This window comes from Pinus tabuliformis, chromosome 8, assembly GCF_031772625.1.
Source record: "Pinus tabuliformis cultivar Carrire ecotype Pingquan chromosome 8, CPIR1, whole genome shotgun sequence".
Classification (NCBI taxonomy): domain Eukaryota; kingdom Viridiplantae; phylum Streptophyta; class Pinopsida; order Pinales; family Pinaceae; genus Pinus; species Pinus tabuliformis.
The window spans coordinates 65,287,095-65,308,827 of NC_142294.1; the positions used below are offsets into that span (position 1 = coordinate 65,287,095).

At 39.5% G+C, this 21,733-nt stretch overlaps 1 protein-coding gene across 1 annotated transcript; it reads left to right on the forward strand.

The window, feature by feature from the left end:
• Positions 1–12,314: 12,314 nt before the first annotated feature.
• LOC149234179 (glutamate decarboxylase-like) lies at positions 12,315–16,244 on the forward strand. Its single transcript, XM_089371782.1, has 7 exons — positions 12,315–12,636; positions 12,725–12,929; positions 13,086–13,286; positions 13,587–13,801; positions 14,826–15,079; positions 15,208–15,260; positions 15,363–16,244. The coding sequence occupies exons 1-7, from the start codon at positions 12,551–12,553 to the stop codon at positions 15,882–15,884; spliced, it is 1,536 nt and encodes a 511-aa protein (XP_089227908.1). The 5' UTR covers positions 12,315–12,550; the 3' UTR covers positions 15,885–16,244.
• The last annotated feature ends 5,489 nt before the right edge of the window (positions 16,245–21,733 follow it).

The window sequence follows — 21,733 nt, forward strand, 5'->3', positions numbered from 1 at the left end:
CATAGTTGATTTAGTTTATTTAGTTTGGATGTCTTTTTGGTCACAGATGTTGCAGTAGAAACAAAAATAGTGACAAGTGTTGCATGTAGAACATTCCAAAGGTAACGGATTAGGATAGAGTTTAATTTCTTTCTTGTTGAGAGAGAGTGTTCAAAATTGCAACAAGAAATGTTAAAAATTGCATCAAGAAAAATCCTAATTTAATTTATCATTGAATTAAATTGGGAATAAAATTGTAATTCCACATCTCATGACAACTTGTAATAATTAACTAAGTTAATTTTACTTAGTTAGCTCAGTTGATTCGAGTTGAAGATCTAACTAGAGGCATGTAAAGTGTCTCCTACAATTAGGAGCACTAGTTGAGTTTATTTTGAATTGTAATTATTTACTTCAGTTTTACTAAGTTAAATTCAGTTAAACTAGTTCCAACTAATGGAGGAATTAGTGGGAGATCCAATAGTGGGGTGTAACATGCAGTAGTGGGGTGTAACATGTAGTAGTGGGGTGTAACCTGTCGAACAGTGGGTTGCTTTCTACAGTGATCAACCAGTAAACTGAAGATTCACTCATAATTAACTCATGCATGTCAGATCAAAGAAATACCCATTTGATATTGGAATTTAGGGACAATGTACTATTATTTGTAAAATCATATAAATTAAACCGATGGTGCATGCAATTAGAGGAAGGCCTATGAGGATTGCATAATTCATAATTGAGGAATTTCCCCATTAAATAAGGGCTAATTCCTTGAGGAACAGGGCAATGAAGTAGGAGCTTGGAAGGCTAGCAATTTGGCTAAGTGTTAGCCTCCTGCTGCAGCAGGTTAATCATCTTTCATGATCGACAGTTTTACATGCCAAATATGTCGTGCTATGCATGCTGCAATTCTCCATATTTGCTACAGATGGCCAAAAAGTATCCATAAGAGTAGGCTGGTCTGAGGGCCACTGCTGTGTTCCAATTTTGATTAGGCAATCCATTTTTGGTTTGAGGCAGTTTTTTCAGTTGGAGGTACTCAGGCTGGAGTTCACTAACGTCTCTCTTTTTTATTATATAACTCCCTATTAGTTTTCCCCTTCCCCTATTAAAATCATGTATATAAATCCCCCTATGTAAATACCCCTCCCTGGCATTATAGCCATAATTCTACTAAGTCATGGAAATCTCAGTCCATCTGGGACTGTTTTTAGCCCATACGTGTCATTGAGGAACTGGTTTGACATCTGGTCAGCTAGTAACCTCTCCCTTAACCCCAAAAACCCCCAAAAAAACCCATGTTTTCACCTTCCCCTTGTAAAATTTCACCCCACCGCTGTAAAAACCCACATTCTGCCCCTAACCCAAAGATCCTGCGCATAAACATTAACCCGCGCCTTTATTTAACCCCGCAAACCCTTTTTCCTAAGTCTATAACCCGCCGCGCATATTAAATTCGGAATATTCCTGTGAATATTCCCACCCGTTAACCCCATATCCCGTCGCGTCCGCCGCCAGCCATCCGATCCACAGCCCCGCAGATCTACGGCTAGCGGGCATCCTTATCCCCGACGCGCCCGGCCTTTAACGTCCGGGAGTTCGGCGGTTTTGCCGCCGTATTCCCGCCACGCTTCAAGCGCCGGGCTGTGGCGGAGCCCCTCGCTCCGAAACCACCATCCCCCATAAGAGGTGCGCCACATACCGCTTACCGCCCCGCCCGGTGACGTCACCAGCCCACGTCACACCCCCTTGTACAGTCACCCGATGAGTCACCCACCTGCGTGGCCTCCTGCCACGTCACTGCCACGTGTCCCACCACCGTACCTGCCACGTCATCGTCCATACGTGATGACGTCATGCTGACATCATCCTGCCACGTCGCCATGCTGACGTCACCCGTCGTACAATGCTGACGTCATCAGCCCTTTTTTGGACGCAGAGGCGCGAAAGTCGCACTTCGGAGCCCCGGAATCGAATTCTGAGGCAGTTTTTGATGAGCGATTAGCGCAAATCACTCATCGCAGGATTTTTGGGCCAGAATGGAGAATCTTCAGGGAATCTTCGCTCCATGCAGCCCCAGGAAGCCCGAAAAGGCGCAGAAATGATCAGTTTTCTTCACAGAGCATGCCGAAAGGATCAGAAAATAATTTCAAAGGTGCAAAGGCCGAACAGCGGCCATTAATTTGAGATTAGACCCGCAGTACATCAGAACAGCAGCCCAGATTTTGTTAGAGAGTATCAGTGGAAGAAGACGCAAGACAGAATCAGTCATAATTTTTTAGGGGCTCAAGGCACCTGAACGTTGATGAAGCCCCCAGAAAATCAAATCGATAAGCATCAGCCCACCCTTGCCTTCAAATCACCGTCAAGGCATTTAAGGCACCAGGACAGCAAGAAAGCATAAACCCATACCCATTTATTGCGGAAAGCACTGCAGCAAGCCACCGAGGACAGCATCATTCATTCAGTTTTGACACATCGGCCCTGAGCACGGCCCGAGACATTCTTTGCATTTATTTCTAGATAGGATTAGGTCAAGTAGTCATTTTTATGACCTAATTAGGTCAAGATGCAATAAAGGAACTCTGCAGAGAGTTTTGCCCTATATATACCTCCCTCTGTATAGTTTTAAGGGTTGGTAAATTGATAGTTTTCACTAGAGACTCGCTGTGTATACCTGAACTTTCTGTAATCAAAGATTGCTTAAAGCTTGGAGAGCGAACTGTCTATTGTTGATGAATGTGTTAAAGAGTTGGAGATGGAATTCCTGCGCTGCGGCCTGAAGCAATAAGTGCCTCTTATCTCTGTTTATGTGTTTGCCATTATCTAAATAGCAGGAAGAAAGAATAGCCTATAATTAGTTTAAATACTCTCTATGCTCAATTCCTGTTGTTTCTTGATGTTTTCTTCTAAATGAATTGGTTATGAACATTGAATTCCTTCTGGCTCATGTTTGCCCCAGTTCACCTGTGCTGGCCAATTATCTAGGAATTCTTAATTGCTCCTATGTAGCGCCTTGTTGTTTCCTCTGCTAATCTGTTGGAGAGATTCTTAACTGACTCTCTTTCTTTAGCATTCTTGCCATCCCTTGAACCTGAAAGTTGCTTCTGCCTCAGTTATCTTGATCCATTTTCCCCTCACTGTTATTAAGGAAAGACACCAGCAGTTCCCCTCCTCGACTCCACGCCCAATGGTTTGAAACATTCAGACTATACTCAGCCTCTCTACCTGAAAGTGTCAGTTTTCCCACCAAAACTCAATCAAAACCCCTGTGCATCATATCTAGCCTAAAATCACCCCTTTCAACAAAGATAAATCATAAAGAGAGAGCCCTCTCTGACTGCAGGCAGGCTAGGGCCTGCAGTCCAAAGTTGGTTTGTGGTTACCTCGGCCGTATCCCTTTAGGAGTCAAAAGGGACAACCTGAGTGATAACATAATGGCAACTCCACTGGGGAAATGAATCATGTGTCTATTAGTGTAAATCCTCAATTTTGACCAGTTCGCCTCGTTTTCTGGAGAAAGTGTTCCTTTTTCTTCAGGGTTTTTCATGTTCAGCTCTGATCTGTGACGGTGGACAGAGATCAGGCACTTTAAGGTTACATCATCCACCTGGCGACTCCACATCATCCTCATAATAAAGACTCCGCTGGAGAAATGAACCCAAAGGAATTATATAAGCAGATCAGGTTCTTGATTTGGATGATCATCCAAGAGACCATGTTCTTTCTCTTGCACCAAATTTTGATGTGCATATTGTACTTTAAAAGCGATTTTATGTCAGATTTTTGTGTTTTTCCTTTGGAAGAGATTGTTGAAAAGCCTCCTTGCACATCAGAGCAGCAGCTTTCAAACGCTGTTGAAGATCATCATATAGTCAAGGAGGAACCAAAAATAGAGTCCAGTCTTCCAGTTCCTGTACATACTCCCGTGCCTCATAGAGTTCCTGAAAGATATAAGCCGCTCATTTTGCCTCCTGTGCTTGGTCCCCTGCCGGCAAATCATCCTGAATATCTCCCTAGATTTGATGGAGAGAATGGCACTACTGCCCAAAAACATATCCAGGCTTTCAAAGATTATCTTAATACATTTGAAGTGGAAGATGAAGATGTCAGTCTTAGACTATTTGCCCTTTCTTTGCAAAGCGAAGCTAGGACTTGGTTTAAAGCGTTGCCTGAGGCAAGCATCTCTAAGTTTCAGCAGTGTGCTAAGCTTTTCCTTGATAGATGGATGATCAGAGGTAATCTCTTCTTGCTCATCGAAGAATACAATCATTTAGAAAGGTATCCAGATGAATCTGTTCAGCAGTTTTCAGGCAGATTCAATCAAGTTTATCAAGCCATGCCTCTAAATATAAGACCTCTCCTTGATTTAGCTCTATTGCAATATCCTAGAGCATTTGACACAGAAATGGAATTTTGTCTGAGAGAAAAATGCCCGTCCACTTTGAAACAGATGCAGGACATAGCTGTGGACGTAGAGGCAAATCTAAGAAGGAGGGAGGAACAGCGCAAAGCAGAGCAAGAAGAAAGATTTCATAGTCTGCTACAAAAGACAAAGGAAATGATGCAGCTGATCACAATGAAAGTAGAAAGTTCAGAGTACCAAAACAGATCTGTTTCACATCAGGAAAGTAGTGACATTCACGAACAAACCTGCCACAAAACAGATGACATATTCATCCAGCCATACATGATGGAGCAGTTTCCTGATATACTGTGTGAATATAATAGTTTCTCTTCTTTCAACTGTCTGCCCAAGTACGATCTGTATGATGATGATTATGAGCCTAACGACCAAATCAGCCTTGCAGAGGAATCAAATCCTATTTTGGCAGGAAGCAGTATTCGGGTTCAGCAACCTGAACCCAATGATCAGCTTGCCCGTCTCAGCTATGAAGAAAAGGAGGAAAACACAGAGTGTGCCGATTTCAGTAAAGGAACTTTACCCTTTTGTTTTGAATCTTTCCAATTTATCAAGGATAACTATCATGCTATATATGATCAAGTGTCACCACCGGTTGCTATTGACCGTCTGGAGGTTAATCAAGATATTGTTCCAAAGGTATCGCCTCTAGTTTTGCAGCCCCAAAGAGCCATTGAATATCAGACTGAGGAGGATCCAGAAGCAGAAGCATATGACCAGATGATCCAAGTGGATCCCTTGCCTCTTTGTTTTCGACTATCTGAATTATTCAAAGAAGAAGAAAACCAGCAGCCCGCACAGATCAGTCTGGCCCTATTCGTGCCAGATTGTAATAAATTACAAGCACCTCTGCAAGTACCGAATGACCTATCCGTTGGCAGGCAGAATGATGAAAGAAATCAGTGCACGTCGCCATCAACAGGCTGCAAGGCTCAGTATCGAGTTGACAATGATCTCCCGACTCCAAGGCATGGTAGTGATCCTAAACCTTTGTACAGTTCTTTAATTCAGCCAAAAAATTGTATATATATGTTGCAGGACAGTTTTGTACAGTATTTAAACACCGCAAAGGAGGTCAGTAGCTTCCTGATCTTCTCAAAGATTGACAAAGCCATAACAAATTGCAAAATCTCAGTGGGTGTCACTAGCAAGCATAAGCAGCAAAGCCCACTCATGTTATTATTACTTAAGTCGCTGCATTGGCTATTTCACTTCACCTAACAGCAAAGTAAGTGCTGGTTAGGGTAAGTAGGTAGGTAGGATCAATAAGGTAGCTAGCCAAGAGAAATTTGCAGAACACAACAACAATTGAATGCAAGGCATTCTGACCTGCTGTTCTTGACTTTTCACAAGGAAAAGCCATCCCCAAGTGGAGCCACTGTTAGCCTCCTGCTGCAACAGGTTAATCATCTTTCATGATCGACAGTTTTACATGCCAAATATGTCGTGCTATGCATGTTGCAATGCTCCATATTTGCTACAGATGGCCAAAAAGTATCCATAAGAGTAGGCTGGTTTGAGGGCCACTGCTGTGTTCCAATTTTGATTAAGCAATCCATTTTTGGTTTGAGGCAGTTTTTTCAGTTGGAGGTACTCAGGCTGGAGTTCACTAACATCTCTCTTTTTTATTATATAACTCCCTATTAGTTTTCCCCTTCCCCTATTAAAATCATGTATATAAATCCCCCTATGTAAATACCCCTCCCTGGCATTATAGCCATAATTCTACTAAGTTAGGGAAATCTCAGTCCATCTGGGACTGTTTTTAGCCCATCCGTGTCATTGAGGAACTGGTTTGACATCTAGTCAGCTAGTAACCTCTCCCTTAACCCCAAAAACCCCCAAAAAAACCCATGTTTTCACCTTCCCCTTGTAAAATTTCACCCCACCGCTGTAAAAACCCACATTCTGCCCCTAACCCAAAGATCCTGCGCATAAACATTAACTCGCGCCTTTATTTAACCCCGCAAACCCGTTTTCCTAAGTCTATAACCCGCCGCGCATATTAAATTCAGAATATTCTTGTGAATATTCCCGCCTGTTAACCCCATATCCCGTCGCGTCTGCCGCCAGCCGTCCGATCCACAACCCCGCAGATCTACGGCTGGCGGGCATCCTTATCCCCGACGCGCCCGACCTTTAACGTCCGGGAGTTCGACGGTTTTGCCGCCGTACTCCCGCCACGCGTCAGGCGCCAGGCTGTGGCGGAGCCCCTCCCTCCGAAACCGCCATCCCCCATAAGCAGTGCGCCACATACCGCTTACCGCCCCGCCCGGTGACGTCACCAGCCCACGTCACACCTCCTTGTATAGTCACCCGATGAGTCACCCGCCTGCGTGGCCTCCTGCCATGTGTCCCGCCACTGTACCTGTCATGTCATCGTCCGTACGTGATGACGTCATGCTGACGTCATCCCGCCACGTCGCCATGCTGACGTCACCCGCCATACAATGTTGACGTCATCAGCCCTTTTTTAGACGCAGAGGCGCGAAAGTCGCACTTCGAAGCCCCGGAATCGAATTCTGAGGCAGTTTTTGATGAGCGATTAGCGCAAATCGCTCATCGCAGGATTTTTTGGGCCAGAATGGAGAATCTTCAGGGAATCTTTAAGGAATATTCGCTCCATGCAGCCCCAGGAAGCCCGAAAAGGCGCAAAAATGATCAGTTTTCTTCACAGAGCATGCCGAAAGGATCGGAAAATAATTTCAAAGGTGCAGAGGCCGAACAGCGGCATTAATTCGAGATTAGACCCGCAGTACATCAGATCAGCAGCCCAGATTTTGTCAGAGAGTATCAGTGGAAGAAAGGATGCCAGACAGAATCAGTCATAATTTTTTAGGGGCTCGAGGCACCTGAACATTGATGAAGCCCCCAGAAAATCAAATCGATAAGCATCAGCCCATCCTTGCCTTCAAATCACCGTCAAGGCATTTAAGGCACCAGGACAGCAAGAAAGCATAAACCCATACCCATTTATTGCAGAAAGCACTGCAGCAAGCCACCGAGGACAGCATCATTCATTCAGTTTTGACACATCGGCCCTGAGCACGGCCCGAGACATTCTTTGCATTTATTTCTAGATAGGATTAGGTCAAGTAGTCATTTTTATGACCTAATTAGGTAAAGATGCAATAAAGGAACTCTGCAGAGAGTTTTTCCCTATATATACCTCCCTCTGTATAGTTTTAAGGGTTGGTAAATTGATAGTTTTCACTAGAGACTCGCTGTGTATACCTGAACTTTCTGTAATCAAAGATTGCTTAAAGCTTGGAGAGCGAACTGTCTGTTGTTGATGAATGTGTTAAAGAGTTGGAGATGGAATTCCTGTGCTGTGGCCTGAAGCAATAAGTGCCTCTTATCTCTGTTTATGTGTTTGCCATTATCTAAATAGCAGGAAGAAAGAATAGCCTAGAATTAGTTTAAATACACTCTATGCTCAATTCCTGTTGTTTCTTGATGTTTTCTTCTAAATGAATTGGTTATGAACATTGAATTCCTTCTGGCTCATGTTTACCCCAGTTCACCTGTGCTGGCCAATTATCTAGGAATTCTTAACTGCTCCTAGGTAGCGCCTTGTTGTTTCCTCTGCTAATCTGTTGGAGAGATTCTTAACTGCCTCTCTTTCTTTAGCATTCTTGCCATCCCTTGAACCTGAAAGTTGCTTATGCCTCAGTTATCTTGCTCCATTTTCCCCTCACTGTTATTAAGGAAAGACACCAGCAGTTCCCCTCCTCGACTCCACGCCCAATGGTTTGAAACATTCAGACTATACTCAGCCTCTCTACCTGAAAGTGTCAGTTTTCCCACCAAAACTCAATCAAAACCCCTGTGCATCATATCTAGCCTAAAATCACCCCTTTCAACAAAGCTAAATCATAAAGAGAGAGCCCTCTCTGACTGCAGGCAAGCTAGGGCCTGCAGTCCAAAGTTGGTTTGTGGTTACCTCGGCCGTATCCCTTTAGGAGTCAAAAGGGACAACCTGAGTGATAACACTAAGTATTGGCCAAAGGAAGTCAATCATGTAGAGGGTAGAAAATACTTGTGCAGGTTGAGCATAGCATATTGTATTCATCCATGGCTTGCCTAGGAAGCAATGAGATAGATAGAGATAGTGTAGAGGTTGCTCAGGATTGAGCAAAGCATTGTAATCTTCTCATATTTTCTGATTAATGCAATATACATATAGCAGTGGTTTTTAGTTGTGGCTTTTCCCAATAAATCATTGTGTAATGTGTTGATTGAATTCTTTCTCTTGTATGCTTCATGATTTCATCAATCGTTTATTATTTCTGTTGATGAGTAGAGTAGATTCAAGTCAATTGTTTTAGCATATTACAATCTGCAGTTATATGTTATATGTATATATCATGTCGTGATTATGTTTGAACATGTATTACATTGATTTGGTTGATCTTGCAGATGAGATATCCTCCTTGAATTATGCTAAGGTACGTTGGTTTATTGTGATTTGGTTTAGGTGACATAGTATGCCTTGTAGGAAAGAGATAAAAAATGACTAGCAAGATGGTAAACTACAAAGATTCTCCCTATGAATCAAATGAGTAGCGTGGTGTTGGGCACTCTTCTGATTTAGAAGACACATTGAGAAGCTTGAAGGAAGAAATAAGGAATTGTAAAGAGGGCAATGAAAAAATCATGTAGGCAGAAGAGAAACAAGCAGAGGTTAATGCAATACTCCTTCAGAGTTTGTTAGAATTGCAGTGACATGGGCCACTTCGGATCATCCATAGACAAGAGGACAAAACTAATGGGGCATATGGTAGTAGGCATCATGGTGGTCACAAGTTAGATAGAGATGACATAGTAAGAGATGGTAGACTATTGGATAGCTCGGATAGGAAAGGTTATGGACATAGGTACTATTCTAGTTCTAAATCAATAATGATTAAAGGATGATGGGCAACCAGTTAAAGTTTGTGTGAGTTTGTGGAATAGACTAATGATCATGGTGTATTATGAGTCACATATTGTAATTATAGAAAAACGACATGTTATTGTTTTGTAATGGCTAATTGTGGTCCTTGAAATGTTTTATGTACCTGTTGTAAGACCTAGAGAGGCATGCATACCCTTTGTTATGTGTTCCCTTTGTTAGATAGTTTTAACACCCTGAAAGAGTGTGTTATGTGGGATGGATACACTTGGGTGGGCTGTATTGGTTTTAGACTCCATGAGGTGAAATTTTATATTTAGGGGGAGTTCATCGAGAGGTTGGATGAACCATGTATCTAAAGGACTTCCTAGTAGATTAGCGGTTGCAGTGGTTGGGAACCCATGCATTCTGGTAGATGGTTGTTCCTTTATATGGACATCAACAATTGCATGAACAAGGTACAAGGTGTAATTACCAGACTGGACCAAATGTGATGTAGATCTTGCAAATTGATATTGAGACAAGTAATCATTAAGGGAGAGTGTTGGAAAATGTAATTCCTACTTGTCTCAGTTGTGACTTTCTATGTAAAGGATTCTGTTCCTATTCTTTAGGGTTGTTATGTCTAGATGTTCCTAGATTGTTGTGTGGTTGAGATATTCTCTCAACCAGGTGATTGTGTGTCTAAGATAGTCTACCTATCTTGAGACAACAATAAATGTATTTATATATAACCTTATTTGATGTGAATATACAATATAGTTTGCAGTATCAAATTTTATCTAAGACCTCATTTCTCATTGCTGAGAAAAATGTGCATATGGCACCACAACCTCTTTGATATGTATAGACAAACTATGGGACTCCATGGAGATAGGGCATTGTATTGTTTATGAGTTACTCCACACATGCATATGTAGAATGTGATACACTATGAAAGAACCTATGGCATTGTTTCTGAGTTACTCCACACATGCATATGTAGAATGCGATACATTATGAAAGAACCTATGGCAATTGGTTGTGGTACATTAATTAGAGATCTCTTTAAGCAAAACAATGTCATCCAAAACCTATTGTTGAAGCAACCAATATACAAAAATAATAGGATTCTTCTAAGTAAGTTGTAAATTGTCATCCTTTAGCTCATAGAACGCCTAAAATGAGGCAAAAGTAATTTGCATTTTTCTCTTAGTAGAAATTGTCCATTCTAAAAGATCAATATTTCTCCACAATGGTTTTAAATCTTTTATTAGTAAAATAAGTGATAAATGGTATCTCCATCAACCTTCATCATCTCATTATTTCAATTATTATTTTAATTGTGATATCTCATCTTTATGATTGGATTTTTTTTTAATACTTTATATAGCAAAAATAAATTCCCTTTTCAAACTTCCTTAATGCAGAAACTCTCAACTGAAAATTATTAATTGAAAAATGTAATGTCTATATTTTTATTCAATAAAATTCAATTTTTTTTAGGGACAAAAATATATTTTATAACTTTGTTTAATATATTTATGATATAAATACCCATATCAAATTAAAATATTTTAATTTGATGTACACAATTATAATTTACTACCTAATTATACTTCCGAATACTTTTTATGTTCATACCTTTTTTTCAATTCAAAAATCCCATTTACGTCCCTTGGTTTAAATAACTTATTAAACACCCATATCTTTCGTCCACATATGGGCAGTTAAGACGTTGCGTACCATTTCAGGAAAGACATAATCGTAGTTCCACGTGGCATCTCTAATATTACACGCCCACATTTTCGATTTCAAACAGCAAACACTACACGAGTTTGTCAACTCGAAAAATCCCTACTGTCGGCTTCAACTCATTAATTTTTTCCACGTAAGACTCTCAACTTATTATATCACCACCGACGACCTCGGACCCTTCCATGCTTCCAAATCCGGGCGGGGTACAAGGGACAGTAACGGGGTCTGTCGTTATTGTGTTTGAAAGTCTATTATAATATAATTATAATAAATCTAATTTTAAAGCCATGGTTAAGTTTTAGCGGAAGGTTGAAATTTGAACATGATAATCGATTAATTTAACTCTTATAATATTTTTATTACCAATTCTTATAAATTTTATGGGTTGATAATTATTTTTGATTTTATTTAATAAATAAGTTATTTGATATAATATTCAAGTTTTATCAGCACAAACGAGTGGGGATGGGCTTTGTCAGCAACGTCACCAAGATCAAACCTCACGAAGTGGTTATTAGGGAAAGGACATATGCTAAAAAACTTAATTAGTGAAAGATTGGTGTGGACCAGAAGACTCAAGCCACAGACCAAGCCTTGAGAATCATAAAAAACACTTTACCAAAAAAATAAACTATATAATAATAATTTTATCATTAAATATTATTTTTAAAATAAATAATTTATTTATTAAATTTAATATATAATTAAAATATTTATTAAATTTGATGTATGATTAAATATTAACCATTACTTTTCATTTGTGAAATAATTATTAAATGAATTTAGAGAAAAAAACTTTAAATTAATAAGAAAAAACAAATTGATATAACTCATTCATATTATATTTTTAGTGGACAAAAATTTATCTGAAAAATTTTAGATCTAAAATAAAAAAATTAAACCACAAAATTATAAGACTAAACCTCTCGTGTCTCCACATAACCATTGACCATATTCTAGAAACCATTGTCTCCACATAACCATTGTACCATATTCTAAAAACCATTCTGGGAGAATGGAACCAATTAGACCAGCGGTACAGAATGTTGAAGCAGCGGTGAAGCTCGTAGTCTTTGGCCGGTTTCTAGATGGCACGCCTTCACCGTCGCCGATTTCAAACAGTCAATTCCGACATAAACATTCCCCACATTTACGCTTCCGCGTTAAACGCGGCGGGCCGCGAAGGCATCATTTCCTTACTCAAGGAATTGACCCGAAAGCAGTTCCGGAATTGACGGCGATATGGTTTACGACTTGTACCCTGTATTTCGATTACCGGGGTCCGGGATATTGGCTTCCAGTTGGAACACTATTTCGATTACCGGTATATTTGCTTCCATGGTAACACTCTCTTTCGATCAGTCAGGGATTAGTATAAAGTGCCCCTAATTCCATACCGACCTTCCATCGCTAGTCTTCTTCGCTGTTCTGCAACTGACCACATATTGTGAAACACTATTGTGGATTAAGATCTCTTCGAAGAACAACCTCTGTACTTCCGTATTTCAGAAAAAATGGTTCTAAGTCGTGCTGCGCCTGATTCGGATGCCCATGTACAGTCAACTTTTGCCTCTAGATATGTACAGGAATGCTTGCCTCGGTATGTATATCTGCCATTTTAGGAAAATTTGTGGACATAGATTACAGATTCCATTGGATTTTGTTATTCTGAATATTTGTGTTTGCAGGTTTCGAATGCCGGATAGGTCCATTCCCAAAGATGCGGCCTATCAGATTATCAGCGACGAGCTGATGCTGGATGGGAACCCCAGACTTAATCTTGCATCTTTTGTTTCCACATGGATGGAACCAGAATGCGATAAGCTCATAATGCAGGCAATCAACAAGAACTATGTCGACATGGACGAGTATCCGATTACCACAGAATTTCAGGTAATGGCAGCCCCTGTGACGATCTTCGGCTTCTAATCTGAAACCCCCTTCCAGATCTATTTTGGTTATTTGGGCATTAGTTTATTTATTTTGCCCCCTTTTCTCTATTTTTTCCTGAAAGTATTGATTTCTTTCATGTGTTTGGACCTGGAAAAGAATCGATGTGTGAACATTATAGCCAATCTTTTTAATGCCCCACTTGGCAATGGAGAAGAAGCTGTGGGCGTGGCTACGGTGGGGTCTTCAGAAGCGATCATGTTGGCCGGCCTTGCATTCAAGCGCAAATGGCAGAACAAGCGCAAGGCAGAGGGAAAGCCATATGACAAGCCCAACATTGTGACTGGTGCAAATGTGCAGGTAACATTGACATTCTCATCTCTATCAGTTGATGTGTATCAATTAGATTAGCCGAAACCTATCTAAATTTCTGTCTGATATGCATATAGATGATGTTCATCCATTAGGTTAAAACCCAAATCCTTTAAGATGCCTGCCTGATAGGCTCGTAGAGGTTGACGAAACTGAGGTTACATATGTGGAGCTTACAACCTCCAGGACTGAGATGGGTTTAGCTTGGCCAAATATTTATAAAATTTAGGCGATTTTTTTTTAAGATCAGTACTTTTTACTAACATTTGTACTGCACACCAATTGCAGGTGTGTTGGGAAAAATTTGCTCGTTATTTTGAAGTAGAGTTAAAGGAAGTTAAGCTGCGGGAGGGTTACTATGTCATGGACCCTGTCAAGGCTGTTGAGATGGTGGATGAGAACACTATTTGTGTGGCAGCCATCTTGGGTTCCACATATAATGGAGAGTTCGAGGATGTTAAGCTGTTGAATGATCTCCTTATTCAGAAAAACAAGGAAACAGGGTAAGTTCATCCTCTGCAAATTTTCAATATCCCATCAATCTGAGACTTTGAGACTTTAAAGCATAATCAATTTAACCAATATATTTGATTCATTTATATTTTAATATAAACATAATGCATATGTGTGGAGCATCAAATTATTACAAGATCACTGTCTTTACTTAATCTGAGTCCAGTTTAATTGATTAATCTAGATGGTAGATTCCAAAAATATTTCAGAATTTGGCTGCACAGGAGTATTCATTTATATTTTAAATCTAAAACATATTGGTAAAGCATCAAATTATGACAAAATTCTTGTCTGTAACTGACTTCAGCTATTGTAGATTTCAAAAATATTTTAACTCCAGCTATTGTAGATTTCAAAAATATCTTAACTCTAGCTGTTGTAGATTTCAAAGATATTCTAAAATTTGGCAAAAAAGAGTAAATTAAGTTATTTTTGTATCTCAAATTCAAGAATATTCTTAAAATCTACAATCAACCCCAACCATTGTAGATTTCAAGCATATTTTAAAATTTAGATAGATTGAATCAAAATTAAGTCATTTTTTGTCTTTCAAATTCCAATTATCATCTTGCCCTAAAGATGAATCACACGGATAGTTAGAAACTGATAAACAAAACTCTAATAATATGATTTTACTGAAAATTTTCTTGCATTCCAAAATATTCTCACAATCCACAATCAAAATAACAATTATCTACCCACACCATCCTCTCTATCCAGATTGTAAAATGCAATCAGTTTCCTACCTCTTTCCACTATTTGCTCTGAGTACCCCCAATGCTATTGGCATGCTAGTCCTTTTGGTGTTTAATGATATCTTCCCAGCCCCTGCTTCCAGTTTTTGGTACCAAAAACTATTTTTAATCTCGTTAAAAATTTATCATTGCATCCCATCATCCCATCCACACGCCCTTTATTGATTTAAACTTTAAGATGGGCATTGGCTTTTGTGGGTCTTTTTTGTGGGTTGAAATAAAGTGTGGTCGTTTCCGTTGATTGCGTGTGTGGGTACAGGTGGGACACAGGCATACATGTGGACGCGGCGAGCGGCGGATTCATTGCACCGTTCCTTTACCAAGATTTGGAATGGGACTTCCGCCTTCCATTGGTGAAGAGCATCAACGTCAGCGGGCACAAGTATGGGCTCGTCTATGCCGGAGTGGGATGGGCTATCTGGAGAACAAAGCAAGACCTCCCTGAAGAGCTTATCTTTCACATCAACTATTTGGGCGCCGATCAGCCCACCTTCACCCTCAACTTCTCCAAAGGTTAAATCAAATTTTCTTACTTGATGATCACTGTATTTCATTTCAATTCTTTAGGTCAATGGTGATACTGAAGGTTTTATCTGGGGAAAGAATCTTTGAATTAAATTCTTGACATTGGCCGCCTGCAGGGGCCAGCCAGATAATTGCTCAATATTACCAGCTCATACGTCTGGGGTTCGAGGTCTGTTGTTGCCCATCAAACTTTTATTATTTTTATTTCATTCACTTGTGATCCCTGTGAAGGTGCTGTATGTGATGCGTCTTGAATTGTTTGTTTGGGCAGGGGTATCGGAACATTATGCGTAACTGCGCAGCAAACGCGAAGGCTCTGGCCGATGGTTTGGTGAGGACCGGGCGGTTCAACATACTGTCGAAAGAGGTGGGGGTCCCTCTAGTGGCGTTTTCGCTCAAGGACAGTAGCAGGCACGATGTGTATGAAATCTCTGACCACCTGAGAAGGTTCGGGTGGATCGTGCCCGCCTACACCATGGCCCCCGACGCACAGCACGTAACCCTTCTGCGCGTGGTGATTCGCGAAGATTTCAACCGCAGTCTGGCAGAACGACTGGTTCGGGACATAGAGAAAGTGTTGCGGGAACTTGACGCGCTTCCTTCAAAGATAGTGAAGGAAGTGACGGCATCTCTGGCAGAAAGCCATCCTGAACTCAAAGAAGAGAAAGATATAGAGGAGACTGCGAGGTTGAAGTCGTGTCATGTGGTGGACAGGATTGTTAGCTGTCGCAGAGCGGCCGAAGAGAAGAAGAAATTTGTTTTTGTTGAGCAGAAGCCCAATCGGATTTGTTGAAAACCATTGAAATAGCTCCTAATATTTATTTTATTTCTCCGTTGTTCATCGAATTATTCGGCTTAGCCATTGTTTTAGGATCGACAGCTACAGAATCGAATAGGAGAGATTTATCGAAACTGCGTTCTAGGGGTCTGTGGCCCCTGAGTAGGTTTCATCAATTTTGTAATATCTTCTTTTTTGGTAACTTTCCCTTGGAGAGACTTATTACCAGTAATCATATTATAAATAGCTAGCATTGTCAACGTTATAATTGTATCTTGGAACTTACTTGACCAATTTTTAACTCCTAGAAACAGGAGTGACAATCCCAAGTTCTGTATAAAGTCTTTTCTAACATAAAACTTTATTTGTACTTCATCTACATGGTATATTTACAGTGACATGATAACCTTGTCATATTTTGGATGTTGGCTACATTTTCGAAAATTTTATTTCGTAGGATTCTCTTCATTCTCAAACAAATAATATTCTCTGACATACAATAAATCAACAATGGCCAGAGTGAATAAACCTCTTCAGAGTGAATAAACCTCTTGCATACTTAATTTATTAGGACTTTTTTGTTATCTTATTATACTGAAATGGCTGCTTTCCCAATTTATAAAAGTTATCATCTTAGAGAGCAACCTTTGTAAATAATTATAAATTTTATTTTATATATATATCAAAAGTATTGGGATAGATTCATCTGAAAAGTGATCACTTCTTGATTTATTAGCAAAACCTAATTCTAAAGTCATCACCTCTTATTAGGGGGTGCTTTTAGCAATGTGAACTCAACCAATTCAGGTAACCCCACTCCTCTAGGCTTTTATACATTAATATTATAGATGCATTTTATTAGTGGAGGGCTTTTCAATAGTTTTGTTATTATAAAAATCCAAGCCTTAACAATAAATTATGGCCTTTCAAAGTTTTTGGCCTTCTTTGCTTGATGACATCATCACAACTACATAGCACTCAATCCCACATGGCATCAATGATATGTCACCCCTTGTATGGACATTTGTGGTGCTTTATGCATTTCAAGGAAAATTCCTCTCTTGACATATTGCTAAAGAACAATTCTTTGCAAAGTGGTTTATTCATTTCTTGTGACATCACACCGTTTATACGATGAGCAATTTTCTTCTTACCCCTCCTTTCTTTCCTTCTTCTCCCTCTGTCCTTTTTCTTCTCTTCCTTTCCCTCTTTTTCTTCTCCCCTAATTTCATCGCATCATGCCTAAAATGTTTAGGTGTGTTGTATCACAACAAAATAACTTTAGTGTGATACGTGGCATTAGACCAATTTTTCTTTTAGCCGAATAACTTAACCTTTCTTGATATTTTTTGTATGAAAAGGTTTTTTTTTTTCTCTAATGTAATACATGTATTAAATGAAGATTTTCTTTATGCAAAACACATTGTATCACACGAACCTTACTTTTTTGCAATAAGCAAACATCTACTAATTTAGAACACAGATATGAAAAAGCAAGTTCAATAATTGCTTGAAAAGGGAGTCATCGAGCCTAGTTCCTCTTCATGTGGATGTCTTATTGTAATGGTACCAAAGAAGGATGGTACATGGAGAATGTGTGTTTACTGTCGTGGCTAAATAAAATCATAGTAAATAATTGATACCCTCTTCCTTGTATCGATGATTGTTAGATCAGTGAAAAGATGCAATTTATTTTACTAAGTTGGACTTTCAAAGTGGTTATCAATAGATTCAGATTACAAAAGGCGATGTTTGGAAAACCACTTTCAAAACAAAACATGGTTTCTTTGAATTGTTAGTGATATCTTTTGGGCTTTGCAATGTCTCAACAATTTTTATGAGTGTGATGAATGATGCTTTTCGACCATTCATTGATGACTTTGTAACTGTTTATTTAGATGATATTCTTCTATTTAACAAAACTTGGGATGAGCATGTAAGGCATGTTAGCCAAGTATTTGATACTTTAAAAAAGGAGAATTTGTATGTCAAAATTGTCAAAGTCTGAATTTGACAAAACATCATTAGTGTATTGGGTTTACATAGTAGGGGGTGGTGATTTGAAAACAGATCCCTCTAAAGTTCAAGTGAATGTAAACTCATTGCCCAAGCCTACATCAACAACAGAAGTTAGAAGTTGCTTAGGAGCAATCCGGTATTGGAGAAATTTTTTTACTAACTTCTCATTTACTACATTTCCTTTAAACGCTTTGACTAACATGAAATAGGTCTTTCAATGGGGAGGAAAGAAACAAAAGACCTTTGATACATTGAAAGAAAATATCAACACAACACCAATGTGAGCATTTCCAAACTTGCAACAGTCATTTGAGATCAAGACCGATGTAAGTGGATATGCCATGGGAGATGTTTTTATGCCTTGTAAGAAGCAAGTGACAATTGAACAAACCACACACTTATTCTTTTAGCATGTTTAGGTTCACTTTGGATTTCCCATTTCCATTATTTTAGATTGGGATTCCCACCTTTTGGGAGAACTTTGGTCAAGCTTGTGGAGATTAATGGACACCGGTATGAAGAGAAGTATTTTTTTTCATCCATAGACGAACGAACATATAAAGGTAGTCAATAGGATCATGGTATATTTTCTCCAAGGATATTGTAGCAAACATCCCAAGCTTTGGGATGACCAACTATATTATGTGTAACATGCCTACATCCAAGCGTTGTGTTCTTTTACATATAACTCTCCATTCCAAACTTGTTTTGTGTACCTGCTAAAGTCTCCATTGGATTGGATTGTTGGGAAAGATGTTGATTTTGATGACCATATAGATGAAAACAAAACCCAAAATACATTTAGAAGATCCAAATGGTGCATCAGATATTACAAGAACAGTTGGAGAAGAGGCAAGCCCAGTGGAAGTCTATGCATGATAAACATTGGATGGATCATCACTTCCATATAACTCATCGAGTTTGGCTACATATTAGCAAAGACAGGTTAAAATGGGAAGGTAAAAATATCTAGCCAATTCGATATGGCCCATTTACTATTTTGGAGAGGATTGGCACTAATGCTTTCCACTTAGATCTACTACCTTACATGATGATGTAATCAGTTGTAAATGTGGAGAACTTGAAACTATATGAGCTGCCAATGATCATAGACCAGGTTGAGAGTAGTCAAGTTCCCTCCATTGATGATTTTACTCCTGAGTATCTAAACGAGTTGCAAGAATATGTCATTCTGAACAAGAAGATGAGGACTTCACGACAAGGAAATGTGGAGTATCTTCAAGTGGGCCTTAAGTGAATGAATCAAAGCAAAGAACGACGCGTCAAGATAGAGAAAGTGAGGGAGAAATACTATCACCTATTTTTTGAGTAATTCAACTTTTGGTGGTCCAAATGCTTCCTAGTGGGGAGTATCTAAGACGCCCCAAAATTTGATAGTCACAAATTGAGATGAAAAGGTTGCCATGACAAAGAGCTCGATGAGTGAGCTCAAACGAACTTCATATGAAAAATTTATCGCATTTTCAACTTTTGCAAAAATAGGCCAAAAGGAAGGACGTAGGTGACACATGGCATCCCCATAGGGTGACATGTGGAAAATTGTACAAAGGACATGCGACATTGTAGAATGTTGATGTAGTAGATCATATGATGTTGTGGCATCTGAGCTAGAAGGACAGGTGGTAGACAATTGGAAGACATGTGGCAAAGGAGATGATTGGGAAGAGTGATGTGGCAAAGCATGGAGTAAAATGATGTGGCATCTAGTGTGGCATTCTACGTGGAGGTTGGCTCAGTAGGTGATTAGGATTTAGGCTTTAATTGTGTGCCAGGTGGGGCAATGTGACATGTGAACCAATCACGTGTTGCCACATGGCACCTTGATTGTACAAAATGGTTCTAACCTTTATGGAATGATCAGGAAGAGATTCGAACCCTCCACCTTGGCGGAGGTGGGAACAATGTTTGATCAGTTCTTGGTGCTTGACTATCTATTTCTGACCCAGATTGTTGCGCATGCCACACCTAACAAAGTCCCCAAAGGTACCAACCCTTATGGAAACACTTGTGAAACATGCAAGGTCTCACCTGGGGCAACTAAGGGGGCTATGAGAACCAAGTTTTTACAGTTGAGAAGGGGATAAGATTCCAGTTGACACCATTTCCTCAAGAGACCAAGTTCCTTAACACCTAACAACTATGCTCACTACCCTTAAAGTGACACAATTTCTTTCCATAACAAAATTCAACAGACAAAACAATAAAGAAGAAGAGAGCGGGTCCCAAATCTAGAACCGAAAAATTATCCATTTGTCATTCCCAATAATAAACACTACTTACAATTGCACGATAGTAATGACATTAATAAAATAATATAGACATTAAACCATTCGATAACAAAAGGGTGATAAACTTTGCTCAATGCTTCTTTCTATTAAATCAGAAAAACTAAATACAATATATGTACCTAATTCTCATCAGAGTCCATGGCTCACTGGCTTACAGAGATCACAGTTACAATATAGAGCTTCAAAACCCTGACAAACCAAAAATATAACCAAGAGCTCTTCCCAACAAGCAAAAATATCGAACCCCTAACCGAGTTGGCTCTCTTTGATTTATACATGATTACATTAGTAGGATTACTCATGATACTTTTTGGTGAAAACTAATTACCCACAAATATTTTGTAATTTACCATGATTTACTGACATATATTTTGAGCCAATATTTTGTTTAAATTGGGTCTTTTCCCACCATGTTTCTCCTTTGCAACCACGCCCTTGCTTACTTCATAGTACGCCATACTGATTGATGTTGAGCGCTCTTACCTCATTCACGTGATGCTTTTGTGCACTATGCTATGTTTCTTTATTTGCGCACACAATCCAAAAATTCAAAAATTGCTTCTAATAGGCCCCCAACACACACATGTGGCTCACCCCAAGCCACTCAGACCTTGTCCTATCTATATTATTCTGGGAGCCTCCTTCAACAGTGGATTTAATTTCCTTTCTTACAAATCGAAATAATTCCAAATCCAAAATGGAATGTTGTATTATGCTCCACCTCCTTTAGCGGTATTTTCAAGCTAGACAAAAATTTTCTATTGGACGGGGTGTACATAACCATCCAATTGGGTGCACTTGATACCCAACTCTGATGTGTACATTGTTCCCCTTGTTGGTATCATCTTTTGTTGTTGCATTTCTATCTAGTGAGGCTGAGGATTCCCTTTCATTACAAAAATTAGCATGCAAACCCAATGTGCATGCAAAGAGATCCTTTTGGATGTTGCCGACCTTGTTAGTGGGACCACCCTGACACTAATTTTTGGTTATGTGTGTAGCTCTCCTGCATAGACAGTGTTGGTATACATTATCTAGTGCAGATATATTCTTCTCTTTAACATGTCTCTCAAAGTGATCTGCACTCTCTTCCCACAAAGCCTTGAATTGCAGTAGAAATGTTAACCATTCGACAAGTACTCCTAGTTCACCCTTACATTTCCCTATAGCTTTTTGCCTTTTGAACTTCCATTGGTGCCTAGAACTACATCGTTCCATGACTCAAACTCCTTTTCACCTCATGTCTTCAACTATCCATGGCCTCCCATTCTCTATCTTCCGTAATCACATAGTGTCAGCTCTCCCTTCATATTCTTAACTCTTCCTCGACTTATACTCTCTATTCTCCCTCACATGTTGCACTTCCTCATATTCTCAAGTCTCCATCGATGCTTATAGAAACTTGTCTTCACTTTTAATTGTCACTTGAAAAAACAACCACTCAATTGGTCTAGGTTTTATAAGTATATTACTGCACTTCTACCTCCCTGCAACATCATGATGTTGACCACCCTCTTCAATGCATCAAGATATGAA